This window comes from Canis lupus, chromosome 19 (assembly GCF_048164855.1).
Source record: "Canis lupus baileyi chromosome 19, mCanLup2.hap1, whole genome shotgun sequence".
NCBI lineage: Eukaryota > Metazoa > Chordata > Mammalia > Carnivora > Canidae > Canis > Canis lupus.
In genome coordinates, this window is record NC_132856.1 from 33,957,231 (window position 1) to 33,976,008 (window position 18,778).

General features: G+C 45.1%; 2 protein-coding genes across 3 annotated transcripts in view; one reads left to right on the top strand and one right to left on the bottom strand.

Annotated features, from left to right (window-relative positions):
• ABHD6 (abhydrolase domain containing 6, acylglycerol lipase) overlaps positions 1-11,390 on the bottom strand; it is a 66,682-nt gene extending 55,292 nt beyond the window's left edge. Inside the window, exon 1 of the mRNA XM_072785688.1 lies at positions 11,205-11,390. The gene's annotated coding sequence lies outside the window, so the exon portion shown is untranslated. The remainder of the gene's footprint in view (positions 1-11,204) is intronic.
• DNASE1L3 (deoxyribonuclease 1L3) overlaps positions 1-18,778 on the top strand; it is a 29,758-nt gene that overhangs the window by 6,413 nt on the left and 4,567 nt on the right. The window contains exons 2-6 of one of the 2 annotated variants that reach the window (XM_072785691.1): positions 1,651-1,879; positions 8,966-9,054; positions 12,428-12,517; positions 13,133-13,245; positions 16,225-16,337. In XM_072785691.1, coding sequence (XP_072641792.1) covers positions 1,739-1,879; positions 8,966-9,054; positions 12,428-12,517; positions 13,133-13,245; positions 16,225-16,337 — 546 coding nt within the window. In that variant the 5' untranslated portion in view covers positions 1,651-1,738. The remainder of the gene's footprint in view (positions 1-1,650; positions 1,880-8,965; positions 9,055-12,427; positions 12,518-13,132; positions 13,246-16,224; positions 16,338-18,778) is intronic. The other variant, XM_072785692.1, reaches the window with a different exon arrangement.

The following is an 18,778-nucleotide window of genomic DNA, read 5'->3' on the forward strand; positions in this document are numbered from 1 at the left end:
GCTTGAACCCACCACCTTGAGATCAAGAGTCCCACGGTCTACTAACTGAGCCAGCTAGGTGCCCCTAAATACTAAGTAATGTTAATAAATTAAACTTATAAAACAAATTCTTATAAATGTTTCAGAACTGTGCATGAATCTAAAAAGGTTACAACTGACAGTCACAAATCTAAATTGGTCCCTCTCACTGCACAGTTGATGTGGAGTTACAAGATTGTCAGTTAAATAGGCCAGAATCTTTCATATGTTACAAGTTCATAAAATGCGCATATGTACAAATTCCTTCTTAAAGGCACAAAAGGTGTTTCCCCACATTCAATTTTGCCAAGGAAAACAATCATCACCCTTTTCCTCAGAGATTCAAAGAGGCCTGTTGCAGACACCAGGGAGCTGCATTTCACCAGGAGCTCAGGAAACCATTATTTCCTCCCATGTGCTATTTGGGGTTATCTCCTTGGGATGCCTGAGTGTGCTTGGCCAGAGATTTTGGCCAGGATGAGCCTGGCTGTATGTTAGTGATATGTGCATGCTTTTCCCTGTGGCTACAGCCACCCGCCCATCTCTTCACGAGGGGGTGACCCCAGAGATTCCTTCTTCCCAGAGTTTTCCTTACCAAAGACTGCAAATCTCACCAGGGCTTATAACTTGATTACATTTTGTTTCTTTTTCTTTTCTAAGATTTTTTTATTTATTCATGAGACACACACACACACAGAGAGAGAGAGAGAGAGAGGCAGAGACACAGGCAGAGGGAGAAGCAGGCTCCACGCAGGGAGCCTGACCCAGGACTCGATCCAGGGTCTCCAGGATCACACCCTGGGCTGAAGGCAGCACTAAACTGCTGAGCCACCCGGGCTGCCCTGCATTTCTTTTGCATTTCAGATCTTCCTATCTTCATGCCCACATCTCTAAAACTCATTTTACATGGGTTGAAATCCTATAGTTCTTGAAAAACCTTCCTTTTGGGGGGTGTATATCTCTCACACACATTAAAAAATATCTGGCTCAATCGTGGATCTCTCCAGGGCTTTAACTGGTTCTCTGTCCTTAGAGTCCAAGGACATTGTACAGACCCAGCAGACTAGAGATTGCTCTCCCTGGCAACACATAGCTAGTAGTTGGTGTGTTAAACTGTATGTGGTAAAACTGCCTAAAACATTATGTAAGTCAAACCAGAGTTGACCTTAATTACACCCATCAGGGTGACTAGAGAGTCAGAGCCTGGGTGTGTCCAAGGACAGCTGGCTGCCAAATCCCAGCTAAGACAGAAAACCTGGCAGGATTTCCCACTGAGCCCTGCCTCACCGTGTCCCCCCCCCCCCCCCCACCCGCCCAGAGGGCCCCCTCACCTGGCCTGCCTCTGGGACGGACCACTTCCGAGTTATCAATTCTCAGGAAAAGGCACATGGCATGCCCCCACAGGGTTGGTGACCAGATGTCACAGCTGGCTCCCGGTTGGGATGTGAGTGACTTTGCAGGGATGGTCCCTCAATTACGCAGGCTGATTTCCTCACCAGAGCAATGAAAACAGGGGCTCCTCAAAAGACTAGCCACTTTTCTTAATTCCTTGGGGAATGAAACCCATGATCTTTAGTTCCTCAGAGAAGTGAAAGTAGCAACATGGAATCCAGTAATTCCTGTTATCTGCAGGCTTTATAAGTCAGCTGGGCTTGAGGAGGTGGCCTAGAGCCCACACGCTAGACACCGCTGTCCTGTGGCTGAAGCCAGGAGCGCCAAGATGCCTCGGCTCCCAGCCTTCCTGCTGTTTCTCCTCCTTTCCATCAGCAGTGCCCTGGCCCTGAGGCTCTGCTCCTTTAACGTGAGGTCCTTTGGGGGAGCCAAGAGGGAAAACAAGAATGCCATGGATGTCATCGTGAAGGTGAGACCCCTTCCTGTCAAGAGCGCTGGACACCCCTCACGCGCTCTCTGGGCTTTCCGACTTTAAGAGACTTTGGAGAAATTTCACCAAAGTTAGTCTCTAGGGGGAAGGTAGCAGCTACCTCGGCATTTTGTCACAATAATGACAGCAATAATTCCGATAACCACATCCCCTCTCTGGGCTTCATGGCATCATTTGAACGCGATGGGTGTTCAGGAGGCCTGAGAGTTCCTCTCTGTAGGATTCTTTGGGGGGCATGTGGGAGTTCGTAAATGTAAAGCTCCTAAAACAGTATCTGGCTCAGGCGAGCTCCGGGTAAGGGCTGGCTATTACGCTAATTGTGATCCTTACCGTTTACTGAATGCCCCTGTCAGGCACTACAGATACACGATTTCATGTCATCACCCTTAAGAAAGAAGGCTATTAAAAAAAAAAAAAAAAAAGAAAGAAGGCTATTATCCCCATGAAGAGATGAACAACTAAAGGTGTAGTGACCTCATATAGGTGGTGGGTGGGTGGGTGGAGTGGGAGCTGGGATGCCAGCCCAGCCTGGTCTTTTTTTTTTTTTTTTCAGCCTGGTCTTTTGATCCATCAACACAGGACAGAATTTTTGCTCTTTTTTTTTTTTAATTTTTATTTATTTATGATAGTCACAGAGAGAGAGAGAGAGAGAGAGACACAGGCAGAGGGAGAAGCAGGCTCCATGCACCGGGAGCCCGACGTGGGATTCGATCCCGGGTCTCCAGGATCGCGCCCTGGGCCAAAGGCAGGCGCCAAACCGCTGCGCCACCCAGGGATCCCTGCTCTTTCTTTTCTTTCTTTTATCTCTTCTCTTCTCTCTTTTTTTTAAATTAATTAATTAATTAATTTATGATAGTCACACACAGAGAGAGAGAGAGAGAGAGAGAGGCAGAGACAAAGGCAGAGGGAGAAGCAGGCTCCATGCACCAGGAGCCCGACGTGGGATTCGATCCTGGGTCTCCAGGATCGAGCCCTGGGCCAAAGGCAGGTGCTAAACCACTGCACCAGGGCAGCCCTGGTGGCTCAGCAGTTTAGCGCTGCCTGCAGCCCAGGGTGTGATCCTGGAGACCCGGGATCGAGTCCCGCATCGGGCTCCCTGCATGGAGCCTGCTTCTCCCTCTGCCTGTGTCTCTGCTTCTCTCTCTCCTCTCTGTCTATTCTCATGAATAAATAAATAAAATATTAAAAAAAAAAAACCACTGCACCACCCAGGGATCCCTCTTCTCTTCTCTTCTCTTCTCTTCTCTTCTCTTCTCTTCTCTTCTCTTCTCTTCTCTTCTTTCTTTCTCTTCTCTTCTCTTCTTTCTCTTCTCCTCTTCTCCTCTCCTCTCCTCTCCTCTCCTCTTCTTTCTCCTCTCCTCTCCTCTCCTCTCCTCTCCTCTCCTCTTCTCTTCTCTTCTTTCTCTCCTCTCCTCTTCCTCCTTCCCTCTCTTTTCTTTCTTTTTTTCTTCTTTCTTTTATTCATTCTTTCTTTCTCTCTTCCTTCTCTCCCTCCCTCTCTCCCTCTCTTCATCCTTCTCCACCTTCCACTGCATCAACCTTTTCCCAACTACAATTTTTTTTTAAGATTTTATTTATTTATTCATGAGAGACACAGAGAGAGGCAGAGATGTAGGCAGAGGGAGAAGCAGGCTCCCTGCGGGAAGCCCGATGTGGGACTCGATCCCAGGACCCCGGAATCACGACCTGAGCCAAAGGCAGATGTTCAGCCACTGAGCCATCCAGGAGCCCCCAACTACAAATTCTAATCTTTCTCTGTACTTAGATAAGACTTCCTTTGGGTAATATGACCAAGGTCTAGAGCTTCTGCTCACATTTCTCTGGAGTCAGTTGACATTTTTTACCTGACAAATTAATTTATCTTTGCTGATGCTGGAGCTGATACCTTTCTCAGGACTCTCTCTGGGTGTTATCACCTTAGAAAACCCTGGAGGCACCGTGGTATGGTGGGAACATCAGGAGCCCTGAATTCAGATCCTGCCCAGCAGCTGTGTGAGCAAGCTCGGGAATTCCCTTCTCCTCCTGAGCCTCTGGGCTTTTCAGAAAGTGGGCCTTATACAACCTGTAGCACCAGTTGACTGAGAGAACTCAAGGTGTGGAAGGGCTGGGACCGGGCAGGTGATCACAGAGCTGCCACTGTTGTTATTAATACACAAAATGGATTAGAGCAAGGACACATGCTCAGTTCTTACTTAGGTGGTCCTCTCCTTGGTTGGCCCTACCCTTTGGATGGAATCCAAGACCTTCCAGAGGTGGTTGTTTAGCCAGAATAGCCATGCCCAATCTGTAGGAGCCGAGACTCTCTGGCTCAACAGGGAGCTCTGACATGCAAGGAAACTATTTTCCCTGCTTCCTCACACAAGGGCCCTCTGAGCCTGGGTATCTACGAGCTCCCAAGTTCCCATCACCTTCCTCACTTACTCTACCCAGGAAAAGTCATCATAGTCTTAAGAGGCTATCTTTTGTTTCTTTCTTTTTTTTTTTTTTTTTTAAGATTTTATTTCTTTGAGAGGAAGAGAGAGATATCGAGAGAGAGCATGAGCAGAGGGGAGGGGCAGAGGGAGAAGCAGACCTCCTGGTGAGCAGTGAGCCTGATGGAGGGCTAGATCTCAGGACCCTGGGATCATGACCTGAGCTGAATATAGATGTTTGACTGAGCCACCCAGGCACCCTGGACTTTTATATTCTTATTTAATATTATGGCATAGGTGGCATTGTCCCCACTTTGTAACTAAGGAGACATACTCAGAATGGTGAAGTGATTTACCCAGGATTCTTTAGCTGGTAAGTGGAAGAGCCAGGATCGAATCCAGCCATATGACCCAACTCTATTAGTGGAGATGCCCTTTCTACCCTTCTATACTGGATTTATCACTTAGGAGACGAGCCCAGTTTCATCATGCTGTTGTCATTAGGACCTTCATCAGGGAGTTTGGAGAGTGAGGGAGGCCTGCCTTTTCCATCTCGGGTTTGCTGGCTGGCACAACGGGCAGTTCTCCAGATGCTAAACTCTGCCTGGGCAAGGCTGCTTCTATCTGCTTCTTCACTCTGTGTCCTTAAAGAGCAATGTTTTTTCATCCAACAAATACTCACGGAAGGTAGGCCATGTGCCAGATGCTCTGAGGCATTGGGGATAAGATGGTGGACGTGGGAGGCATCGTCTCCCACAGCTCATGGTAATTATAATTTCAGGAGTGCTTACTGTATGCTGGGCCCTTAATATGCAGAATCCAAGCTTCACAGCTCTCTGGTTGCCTTTTGCTGACAGGCAAATAGAGTTCGGAGAGAAGTAAGTAGCCCCGGGTCATGGGGCCAGTAAGTGTAAGAGCAAGGGCTAGGACCCAGGCCTAACTGACCCTATGTGGGCTCTTTCCCCTGCTATGCTGTGCTGATCCCAGGTTAGAGCCACAAAAGAGGGCTTCAGAGACTTCTAGTGGCCCAAGTCTTCGTAAGACTTCTCTAGACTGTCCCTGCCACTCTCTCCAGGCCCACTCACAAGACAACACCGCTTGCTGAGAACCCCTCACCATTGGCCATGCTCAGCTCCTACTCCTTCCCCTCTGTCAGGAAATTCCTGAGTTTCAGGTCTGGAAGGAGCCTTCTGGGGGGCCCCCTTTGTCTTTGGAGCCTCATTCTGTTCCATTCTGTTCTGAGGAGGCGATAGCGTCAGGGGAGATATATCTTTCCCGGCCTGAAACAGGGGCAGGGAAAACATGTACCAGTGATAGATTTGAAAAGTGAGTGTTAAATCACTGTGAGGAAAATGCTCACGACATCACATGAGGCTGAAAAAAAAAAAAAAAAACCCCGACAAGACCCCAATTTTGAGATAAACATTGCCACTCTTTGTGGAGCTCTCTTCCACACCAGGGAATGGACTGAATGTTTTATCTCATTATATCCTTTAATCCCACATGGCAACCTCATGAGGGGGATATTGTCCCAGTTTCCAGATAAGGAATCTGGCGGGTTTGGGGAGCTTAAGTGACTTGCTTAGGGTCACACAGCTGGTGAGCGATAGAGTCAAGATCCGAATCTGAGGCGATTTGATTCAATGTCTATATTTTTAACTGACAGGCCAGTTATTTTGATGTATTTTTGTCGATATGGATAAGTTTAGAAATCACATGAGGGGTGTCTGAGTGGTGGGTTTACAGGTCATCAGGTGATTTTTTAGTCTTTTCTGCATTTTCCAAATTTTCCGCAATAAGCAATACTATTTTTATAATTAGAAAAATTTTCTTTTTTAAAATAAATTCTACATTTAAAAAAATTTTTATCTATTTATTAATGAGAGACACACACAGAGAGAGGCAGAGACACAGGCAGAGGGAGAAGCAGGCCCCATGCAGGGACCGGACATGGGACTCGATCCAGGGTCTCCAGGATCATGCCCTAGGCTGAAGGTGGCGCTAAACGGTTGAGCCATCCAGGCTGCCCTAGAAACATTTTCTAATTTATAATTAGAAAATCCTATTTTTATAATTAGAAAAATAATTAGAAAAGGACTAGCTAGGAAATTTAGTCCCATTTTTCTTACAATGGCCATAAAGAAGATTTAAATACAGGGAGGTATTTGTGCTTGATAAATTTGGCTCGACTGTTTCTAGTATGGCCGCCTCTCCCTCTCTCCCTCCTTCACTCCTTGCCCTCTCTCATTTACTCATACGAGATGCTGTACAATTGTGAGTAAAGCAAGGCCTAGCATGTTGTCTGGCACACAGCAGGCCCCTGATAACATTTTGTTGGATGGATAAGCAAATGAATAGATAGATGGGTGGGAGGATGGATGGCTAGATGAGGGCCAGCCACTTATAGATTTCATCACCAGGAGAATTCTGATGATGAGATTTTTTTTCTTTAAAGATTTTATTTATTTATTCATGAAAGACACACAGAGAGAGGCAGAGACATAGGTAGAGGGAGAAGCAGGCTGCCTACAGGGAGCCCGATGTGGGATTTGATCCCAGGACGCCAGGATCATGACCTGAGCCAAAGGCAGACACTCAACCACCGAGCCACCCAGGCGCCCTTGATGATGAGATCTTGAGCCATTCCTCTACTGCAGTGTAGATTCCAGTCTATAGGAAATATTCCCAGAGGTTCAGAGGAAACTGCCCAAGGGAAGTAGAAATCTGCTGGAGTTACTGCTGGAGATGTGGGGCTCCAGGGTGTCTGTTATGTGAGCAAAAGTGCTGTAAGCAGGGAATTAAAGGGCTCGACCTTTCTGCTCAGGAAAGGGTGTCTGAACCCTGGTCCACTTTTGCCCTGCACCTATGAATTATATTCAAAAGGGAGGAGGAAATCACAGGAACCATGGTGATTTCTTTGGCTATTGAGTATAGTGGTCAAGAGAGGCTCTGTAGTGGATGATCCCATAACTCATATTCACATGATGTTCAGATTACTTAGCCTGAGTCCCCAACTATACAATGGGGATAAAAAGAGGACCTGTATATAAGGATTATTAGAAACATTTAATGAGTCAATGATAAGAGCTAACACTTACAAAGCCGTCCCTATGTGCCAGGCATTGTATGAGGTACTTAATGTAAGACAACTTATTTAAATGTTAAATAGTTAGAATCGCATCTGTCATATCTTAATAAATATTGGCCATCGTGTCCTCCCCCATCATTCCTTCATCATCAAGCAGTTTTCTTTTTTCAATAACTCATTAATTTTTTAAATTAGAAAGGCATAACTCTTTAAATTATACATTTATAATTTCTGAATTAATTGTATCAAGTTAAAAATAGTCAGTAGGGACTATTTTGAAAATATAGAAACAAGTAAAGAAGTATTATTCTATTACTTGAAGATAAGAGCTGTTGGCATTTAGGGCATTATGGGCATTTTTCTATGCAAAAATACATAAATTTGCATCTGTTTTTCAGCCTAGAGACTACCCTATACCATCCATTTTGTATCCTGCTTTTATATTAGAGGCATTTCACATGTTGTTAATATTCTTTTAAAACATGACTTTTTTTAAGGGAGGGATGAGCAGAAGGAAAAAGAAAATCTTAAGCAGGTTCCACAACCAGCGCAGAGCCCGACAAGGGGCTCAATCTCACGACCCTGAGATCATCACCTGAGCCAAAATTAAGAGTCAGTTGCTTAAGGGCTGAGCCACCCAGGCGCCACTAAGCCATGACTTTCAATGCCATATAATGCCCTATGCTATGTTTGCAACATCTTTCATTTAATGCTTTCCTGTTTGGGGATAGTTAGGTTATTTCCAATTTTTTTGTTGTTGTTGCAATGCGTCTTCCTCTTTGATCTGTACAAGTAATAACAATAGCAATAATAATCTATTGTGTGCCTTCTATCTGGGTGGTACTACTCTCAGTATTCATTTAATCCTCCAGCAACCCTATGAGGGAATAACTATCATCATTCCAATTTATAGATGGGGATACTGAGATGCAGAGAAGTAGTAGATAATTCTTTTTTTTTTTTAAGGACTTTATTTATGTATTTGAGAAAGAGAGAGAGAGCAAGAGAGAGAGAGCATGAGCAGGGAAAAGGCAGAGGGAGAGGGGGAGAGGCAAAAAAAGAAGGGGAGGGGCAGAGACAGGATCCCTGCTGAGCAGGGAGCCTGACTCGGGACTCGATCTCAGGACCCTGAGAAGTTAACTTCATCTTTATTATTATTTTTTTAAATTTTTTTTAACTTCATCTTTAATTAAAAAAATAAGATAGGGATCCCTGGGTGGCTCAGCGGTTTAGCGCCTGCCTTTGGCCCGGGGTGTGATCCTGGAGTCCCGGGATCGGGTCCTGCGTCGGGCTCCCGGCATGGAGCCTGCTTCTCCCTCCTCCTGTGTCTCTGCCTCTCTCTCTATCTCTCTATGTCTATCATAAATAAATAAATAGATAGATAAATCTTTAAAAAAAAAAAAAGATAAAACGGAACTACCTCAGGAAGTTCCTCACTTGTTTCAGCAATGAAATTAACTCCTTTAACAAAGCACCAATTCTATACTTAAAATGTAAGTGCCTAATAAAAGATTATTATTTATAGATCTTTAATTTGCCTAAAACATCTGGGAATTGTCTCTGCAGGTCATCAAACGCTGTGATATCATACTCCTGATGGAAGTCAAGGACAGCAACAACATGATCTGTCCCACGCTGTTGGAGAAACTAAATGGGTAAAGACAGGGCCCTGGGGACCCCTGCAGGCTCAAGGTCAAGTGCAAGGGCACCTGAAAAGCCCAGAAACTGAAACTAGGGTGAAAGCTAGCACTGGCCCTGACCACCAGGTCACATGGTCAACACTGCCTAGGCTCCCAACTCCACTGGCTGCAGTCCTGAGAACTTTCCATTGTCTAGTTTTCATATGATAAAGCAAAATAGAGGAAACAGATGAGGAGCCAGGACAGAGAAACGAAAGAGACCAGAGGCTGAGCTGAGAACTACTGTTATAAGCTAAGACTGAGTACAAATATGAAGTTATGATATGCCCGCTGGCTAGAATATTACGTAGCCATTAAAAAATCATGTTCACTACAGACTAGGTTAGAGCTAAATATGGAAAGACGGCTGCAATATGTTGAAAAGAACAGGGGGTGTATGTAGAGTAGCCCATTTTAATAATCACATTACACTATGCATGAATGAGAGTGTGTTTGAGTTTACATGGGCATAGAGGAAAGAATGGGAAGGATGTGCCCCAAACTGTTAACAGCGGTTATTTCTAGGCCAGGAGATAAGTGTGATTGCAGGACCATTGTGGACAAGGTCTGTAAAGAAATGGAAAACATTTACTTTTTATTTTATATACTCCTATATGATTTAAATATTTTACAAAAGTCTGAATTGATTTTATAACTTCAAAAAACCCCCAAAGATAATGTCCTCAAATAATTCTATATTACATTGGATTATATTTATGATTTATATTCTTTCTCAAAGAATAGTCAGCAGACCCACCCACCTGAAAATCACCCCAAAGTGAGTTAAAGAGGCACTTTTGAGAACCTCCCATCTATTAAATGAGAATGTCTGTGGTATCCCTAAGAATAATCTTCTAGTATAATATTTCTTTTGTGCAGGCACGATAAGATTACACCACAAACCAGAGTATATTCAATTATGTCAAAAGAAAAACAAAACAAAAAAACATATAAAAGATTCAAAAGCAGTGAACCAGACCATTTGACAATGGCTATCTTAGCTTTAAAAATCACAAGGCATTTAAATGTGATGTCTTTTCTATATATTTTGTATTTTCCAGATTTTCTACAATGAGAATGTTATACCTCCTTTCTTTTTTTTTTTTTTTTTAATTTTTGTTTATTTATGATAGTCACAGAGAGAGAGAGAGGCAGAGACATAGGCAGAGGGAGAAGCAGGCTCCATGCACCAGGAACCTGACGTGGGATTCGATCCCAGGTCTCCAGGATCGCGCCCTGGGCCAAAGGCAGGCGCTAAACCGCTGCGCCACCCAGGGATCCCTCCTTTCTTTTTTCTTATGAAATATTTTAGATATACTTAAAAGCACAGAGAAAATGATAATAAACAACCACGTAATCCACCATCCAGACTGAACAATCAGTACATCTGGCCATTATTGTACTTCCATAATTAAGATAACTCACATAGTGTTTTTTAAAATAAATGAATGGTCAATCCAGCTTCATTAGGCCCTGGGAGGAACAGCTTTGGACACTCTCATTCACACAGAGGCCTCTTGGACTAGCCCCACCCACCCTGGGCCTCAATTTCTCATCTGAAAATACGGAGTTGGAGCTGAACTTCTCCTTTTAACCTCAGAGGCTCTTTTCTGTCCCAGATCGGATCTTTGACAATAGAAAAGGGAATTTAACACAAGGGTTAGGTGTCTACACTGGTCTCAGACCACTTGTGTTTGGATCTTGCCTCTACTACGACCTTGGGCAAGTTACTCAAACTCTTTGACCTTTTTTCCCATCTATAAAATGAGGCTAATAATGAACCTATCTTCCTGGGGTGTGGCAGTAATTAAATCCTGCATTTAAGTGGTTGGACTGTGCCTGGCACGTAGCAGTGATCATAAGTGGTGGTAGTGTCTATTACTAGTAAAAGGAAGAAAATGATGATGGCAGATGGTGGTCCAGAGGGCCACATGTAACAGCTACCATCCACACCCTAACTATATGCCAGGGATTCTGTTAATCAATTCCTGTGTGCTCTTTGATTTACTTCCACAACTCCTTTGTGGGGTTGGCACTATTACTCCTTCCCTTGTAACCAAGGGAACTGATGCACAGAGATGAGGGACCTGCCCAAGGTCACCCAGCCAGTAAATGGTGGAGCTTACCTTTGGACCTGGGTCATGCTTGACTCCAAAACCGGTGCTCTATTCTGAACCTCCTCAGTCTTCCAACAGAGGGTCTCTGATCAATTTTCAGAAGTATGAGAGGACAGGGTTCTCCTGGCCCCTCCTCACAAGCAGCCTGGATAGGGTCTTCCTACCCACCACTCAGTTCTCCTCAACCTCCCTAGAGTGTCCCATGGACACCAAGCAGAGGCAGGCCTCTTTGTCCCTTTATCCCCAGTAAGCCTGGAGGGGCCTTACTCACCTTACAGCTGAGTCATTGCAAGCAGTTTGCCAACCCCAAATTTGGCAGGCTTGATTCAGAACAAGGCCAGCTTTCCCAAGCTGGATGCCCAGTAGAATCCACTGTCCATACTTCTTGGGCCCCAATGGCCGGATCTGCCTTAGAATGTGTATCTAAATTCCCAGGAATTTTTGTAGGGCCTAAGGCGGCTCCTAAACACCCCCTTTGCTATTTTCCAACTGAACCTGAGAATATGCTGCAGCTTAGAGGTGTACTAAATCTTTTTGTGGACAAATGGAGTAAAACCACATCAGGCTCTGTCCAGAGTGGAGTTATCAGCAGGTTTGGCAAACACACAGAGTCAATTTCCCTGGTACACAGCTATATCTCTATCCCAGGACATAAACAATAGCTGATTTGAAATCATAGTTCTAGGACTTGTGAGAAAATGTTTGGGGATTTTCAGAGCAGAAGTGAATGTCCAATGAAAATGGTACCAGGAATGATGCATATGATAAATGTTCAGGAGTAGTGCAGGGACAGGATGACCTGATAAGGTTTACTCCATCAGGAAGTATGAGGTCAGCCCAGCCATGAGCCAGAATGGGATTTGGGACTGATTCTGGCCTGAATCGTCTATGGTCTCAATAATGTGCCACAGGTATAGGCCCAAACATGTGGATTTGGAGTAGGTAGGATCTGAGCTCAAACCCCAGCTGTACACCTGCAAAGTATAAAAAATGAGTAATAATAGTATCCACATTCTAAGGGCAAGAAGAGATAATGGCTGTAAAGATCCTGGAAGATAGATGTCACATTCCCAGTCAATGGTGGCCCTTCTTATTAGACTCCAAGGTTACAGCAAATGGTAGCCTTTCTCCATGATGTAATTGGTGATATGGACATAGATTGAAAAGGGGGAGCATGCAGTAGGAGGTAGTTTCTTTTTTAAAATGTAATGTAAAATCTTTATGTTTTCTAGAAATTCGAGAAGAGGCATAAAATACAACTATGTGATTAGCTCTCGGCTTGGAAGAAACACATATAAAGAACAGTATGCCTTTCTCTACAAGTGAGTATAGTCTCTGCTTCCTGGGACATGATTCACTTACAAATGATGACCATGAACTGAATCAAAATGCATATCTTTTCTTCAAAACCAAATTTTGATATCTAATGGTCTCTAACCAGTTCTCAATATTGATCAAAATAATTGCTGTCAAATTGAGGCTGAAGCAAAGCATTACCTCCTCAAATTAAAAAGCACATGCAGCTTCCTGACACCTAATTTGTTGGTTGACTCAGTGGCTGCCTGGTCAGGAGGGTCAGGAGTTCTTTATCCTTCAGAGTTAGTTAAGTGCTAGCCAGGGATGGAAACCTAAGCTGCCCAGCATGGCTGACTCTGAAACTACATAGCCTTGTCTTCTCCCTACTAGTAATTTGCTCTAAGTCTGAACAGTAGCTGTGGATGCCCCAGATAACTGGTACCGCTCAGATCTCCAGCTTTCAAAGGGCCCTGGTCATTGAGAAGAGTTGATGGAATTTGTTCTGGAGTGAAAGATCCCTTGCAGGGCAAGAGCCTGCCTGGGGGCGCTACTAAAGCCATGGGAACCTGTGTCTCTGCTTCCTGAATAAATTAGGAAGGCAACTGACTCAGCTGGAAGGGCTTTCTTTTTTTTATTTCTAGGGAAAAGCTGGTGTCTGTGAAGAAATACTACCTCTACCATGACTATCAGGCTGGAGATGCAGATGTGTTTTCCAGGGAGCCCTTTGTGGTCTGGTTCCAGTCACCCTTCACCGGTGAGACCCACAGTATCCTCTTGTGCATAATCTCCCTGTGATCCATGAACCGACAGTAGCCCCGAGTGTGAGCCGTGGTCCTGGGGTTTGTGCAGCATTATTAGGGAAGCCTTAGACTTGAGATGGCCATTAAGAACACCTAGTATTTGAAGGCTGTAGCCTGGCCTGTCAGAATGTCATGACTCAAGATCTCCTCAACCTGGAACCCACCCACCTTCTGAAACTGGGATAACTCCACTCTCTTTGGAGGATTTAGGCTGATGGAAATTATTTACCACAATTCTTCAGTCCCAATCAAATACAACTTCATTTAAAATAAAAATCCCAGTGATGGTTACCAGAGATGAACCTCTAACCTAGAGTCTCCCTCTCCCTCTCTCCCTCCCTCTCCAGTCCTCTCTACAGACTGGGTGTAGAGAGGAAATCCAATCAATTCCACCCTGAACTCTGACAACACCTACACATGTACAAGCTACTATAATTATTGACCCCTGATTAGTGCCAGGTTCCTGTAATCCTTGCAACACTCTGCAGGGTAAGACCTGGGATTATCTGCACTTTACATTTGTGGAAGCTGAGGTTCAAACAGCAGGTGGAATCACTTGCCCAAGGTCACCCAGCAGCTCTTGAAATGAATGAGCAGGGTGGTAACACAAGCCACTATCTTGGGCGCTCACGGTTTTTTTTTTTTTTTTTTTTTTTTTTTTAAAGATTTTATTTATTCGTGAGAGACACAGAAAGAGAGGCAGACATAGGCGGAGGGAGAAGCAGGCTCCATGCAGGGAATCTGATGCAGGATTCGATCCCGGGACTGCGGGACTACGCCCTGAGCCAAAGGCAGATGTTCAACCGCTGAGCCACCCAGGCATCCCTGGACGCCCACAGTCTTAACCACTGTGTGGATCTAAATGGAAAGTCAAGAGTTCATTTGGTTTGCAGATTGGAGCTATACAGAATCAAATATTTTTTTCAGTACTTAACACGTGCCAGGCTCTGTTCCAGGCCCGGAACAAGACAGACAAGGTCCCTGTCCTAGTGAAGTTACGTTGTAGTGGGCAAGACAGATAATAACCAAATAAATATGCGCAGAGTTGTACGTATGCACACCCCCATGTATACTACACATATAAACACCCTAAACTGGGAAGTAACTATTTCTGCCCTGGGTTGATTAGTACTTTAGGAAGACAAACATGGAAGAACGGTGGAGGAAATTTCCAGTAGAAAAAGAGGAGATGAGGACTGCTGAGGCCAGAAATGCACTTGGGAGAGTATGTGTCATAATCGCCTTGGTCGTGCGTATGATTCACATTTGGCTGACCAGGCAGTGTTGGGAGAGCACCCTGCCCCCTGCCCCTTTTCTCTAAGAGAATCTTCAGCTACACGTAGCTAAATATTGTTAAACAAACCTGTTTGTCTTGAGATTCCACCTTTTTGCCTTTCTCTACCCCTCCTCCCCAAGGATGGCACCACAGCCATGTCCTGTTTGGAATTTCCTCTCTTGTACAAGGAAACATCCTTATGTCCTCTCTATTTGAGATTGAAGAGAGTTAGCCATTCATCTATCATTTCTTTCCTTTATTCATTTACTCATTCATTCATTCATTCATTCATTCTTTCTTTCATTCATTCATATATTCAATCAACAAACGTTTTTGAGTACCTCTCATGTGCCGGGTGCTGTGCTAGGTCCTGGAACCAAGAGGGTGAGCAAGACAGAGCTCAGGTTCCAGTGGGCCAAACTAAGAATTTCAGAGCATGAAGGAAGTAAAAGCAGGGTTCATTCTATAATGGGGTGAAGGGCTCACCTTAGATGGTGCAGACTACAGATGGCCTCTTCAGGGTGACATTGGACTGTGACCTGAAGAAGCCAGTCACAGAGGGCTGGGGGAAGGAAGGGCCATTCCAGGGGGAGGTCCCAGTGTGCACACACAAGATCAGAAGTGGGAAAGGGGTTGAGGTATTTAGGGGGACTAAAGAGAGGATGGGGAGTGGAGTGGAGGCATGAGAAGGAGAGTGGGAGATAAGGCTGAGTGGTAAGGGCAGGGTTCTGGAGACAGGCTTCCTGACCTGAGTCCTGACTCCCCACTATGTCACTTGAGCAGTGACCCCCAACAGCCCTCAGCTCCTGAGCAAGAGTGGAGGCCCAGGCACAGGAGGAGGAGGAAAGCCCGGGAAAGAGGCAATCAGAAATGTCAGCTGCCACTGGCAGGTGGGCAAGGCATTGTTCCCAGGCTCACTTACATTCTCTGAGATAGGCTCTCTCAGTCCTTCCTGGACGGGGGAGGTTTTCAGATGTTTCACAAAAGGCTGCTTTTCAAAAAAATAATGGGAGGGGTAGGGTAGTTTTTTTCCAAATTATAAAAGAAGCATAAACTGACAAGCCTCAATTTTTTTTCATTAGAAAAAAATTTTTTTCTTTAGTACAAAAGCCATGCAGGCTTATTTTTTAAAAAGTAGAAAATATAATTTTTTAAAGAAAGAGAAAAGAAAAACACCCACAGTGTCATCAAGGAGTGCTGTCTTCCAGCTTTCTCTTAGCCATGCAAGTGAGTGGGCGAGAGGAAGCTTTCATCCGCTGATGACAGCGGCCCAGTGGTCCCAGGAACAGGCACATCTCAGCCACCAGCTGGACCCTCTAGAAATGAGGGGACTAGGGATGGCTGGGTGGCTCAGTGGTTGAGCATCTGCCTTCACCCCAGGTGTAATCTGGGGTCCTGGGATCAAGTCCCATGTCGGGCTCCCTGCATGGAGCCTGCTTCTCCCTCTGCCTATGTCTCTGCCTCTCTTTCTGTGTCTCTCATGAATAAATAAAATCTTAAAAAAAAAAAAAAAAGAGGAGACCAGACCACATAATCTGGGCCTCCCGGCGGCGGGGGGTTAGGGGGCAGTGGGCATCCTGTTTCCCCTCAGCAGTGTTCGAGGCACCTGCCCGTGTCCGGGGAAGTATGTGACCTCCACATCTTTCCTGTTCCTCAGCTGTCAAGGACTTCGTGATTATCCCCCTGCACACCACCCCTGAAGCCTCTGTGAAAGAGATCGATGAGCTGGTTGATGTCTACTTGGACGTGAAGCGCCGTTGGAAGGCGGAGGTGATGACCCTCTGTGTCCCTTGAATTCTCCTCTAGCAAAGGCAGAGTCAGGTTCTGGGAAGGGATGTATCACTCCCCAGGCGGGCCACCCGTGCAGACCACCACCATGTTAGAACCTCCTTTGAGCCTTTACTTCAGCCTTAAATATCCTTCTTGCTAGATGTGCTGGGTACTCTCCAGGGGGGTCTCGGCCGTTCATGCACAGCGCCACTAAGAATGGCTGCCCCAGGTCACTGAGTGAGCAGCTGGTGCCAGGCCCTATGCTGAGGCTAGACTTGGGCAAGTTGATTGAATCCTCCCCATAAGCCCACGAAGTAAACACTTTTATCATTCTCACTTTGCAAGGAGAACAGGGAGACACTTGGAGGTCGGGAGTCCTTTACTGCAAATGACAGACTCTCAAATTGGAGCATGAAAAGGGCGGTGCAATTTATTGGTTCATGTAACTGGATGTTCAGGGGTAGTTCAGGCAGAGGGGGATCTGGGGCTCAGACAAGGTCATCAGGGCTCGGCTTGTCTCTTTCTTTTCATCGCTTTGCCCTTGTGTCCTCTTGGTGGGCTCCACCTTTGAGATGGCAACACGGCCTCCAGCAGTTTTCAGACCACTGAGGAGTGTTCTGTTCCACAATGCAAGAAGTGCCCCAGGGTTAAGTCCCATTATGGGCGCTCGTTGGGGCACATGTCCATCAGGGGGCTTGAGAAGCTCTGATTGGTTAAATATGTGTGTTCTTCAGCCCAACCTCACAGACTGAGGTGAAGGAGGGAAGTGATATCCCATAGAATATAGGGGAATGCATCCACCAACATTCTTGGCCTCAATTATTCCCTCATCTGGAAAATGGGGATGCCACCTCATGTGGCTGGCTGTGAGGGTCTGTGAAAGCTCTTGGCAAATATGGAAGTGTTCCAGGGGCTTTTCCTCATTCTTCCCTCCTTTTGGGCTATAATTCCTGTGACCACCCCCCTCCTTCTGCTCCACCATTCAAAGTGCAACATGAATCAAGTAAAGTGGGGACACGGAGCTAGGACATGGAGAGCACAAGGTGCGTAATTCATTGCTTATTTGTAAAAAGCAGGGCAAGAGAAAGGCTCATTCATTCCTAAAATTTTGAATTCTTCCAGTCATTCAACAAGAATTTATTGAACATCTCAGGCACTAGGCTGGCATTGATGGCAGACCAGGATTTAATTCTTGACGTAACCACTTGAGTCAATGAGTTGAGTGGTCTAGAGCCGGTCATTGTATTCCTCTATCCTGTTTCCACAAAGATTAAGGATCTCTTCTACCTCCTAATGTTTATCATGAGATATATTTTAAACTTTATGAAACTTTTTTTTAGGATTCATTTATTTATTTGAGAGAGAGAGAGCATGAGTAGGGGGAGGAGCAGAGGGAGAGGGAAAAGAGACTCCACACTGAATGCAGAACCAGATGTGGGGCTCAATCCCAGGACCCTGAAATCATGACCTGAGCTGAAATCAAGTATTGGACGCTTAACTGACTGAGCCACCGAGGCGCCCCAACTTTATGAAACATTTCATGCTTGGTCTGACATACAGTGCATGTTCAGTAAATTGTGCCTATAACAATAGGAACTGGTGGTCACTTGGGTTAAGAATGACATTCTGTCCTCAACCACACCCATCAATGTCAGGAAAAACCGTGATCTCTGAGGTCAAAATAAAATGTTTTGAAGAAAACTCTAAAGTCAGCAACAGCCACAAACAATAGCACCGACAAGGAAATATGACACTTCCTCTGAATTGAGGAATCTTAAAATTTTGTTCCAAAGCTCTGTGGGGAAAAACACTTCTGAAATAGAAGGTTCTGTTGGTGGCCTCGGGGCAGGGGTGGACAACTCACTCTATCATCCCCTCCCTTTCAGGCTCTTCCCACTTCCTCAGTAGACAGAATTTCCACAGGAATAAGCTCCTGACTTCCAAACAATAGAAGAGAAAGCATGATGCCAAGGTTGTCAAATAAACCACCCAAATTCATTTTTCCTGCTTGGAAACAAAAGGCGTCAATTCATTCAAATATTTATACCCTACAGTAGTTTGAGCCAGAAAGATTTGAAGGAATAAATGAGCTGGATTCTTTTATCCCCACCTAATTCAGCATGCTGAATGACAGGGACGTGGTGACTAAGAACAGGAGGGAAGGGCTACACCAAACATCCACTTTCCAGTGAGAACACCTTTCCTTGTACAGTCTCGCCTGTCAGATACTTATCAAAACTGTAGCTTCATTTTTAACTTTTAAAAACCAAAAGAAAAAAGACCCTGTATTGGTTTGCCAGGGCTGCCAAAGATTGGGTCACTTAAACAACAGAAACCTATTCCTCACAGCTCTAAAAGCTGGATGTCCAAGGTCAAGGTGTCAGCAGGGTTGGTTTCCTGAAGGTCTCTGTCCTTGGTCTTCTCTCTGTGTCCTGATCTCT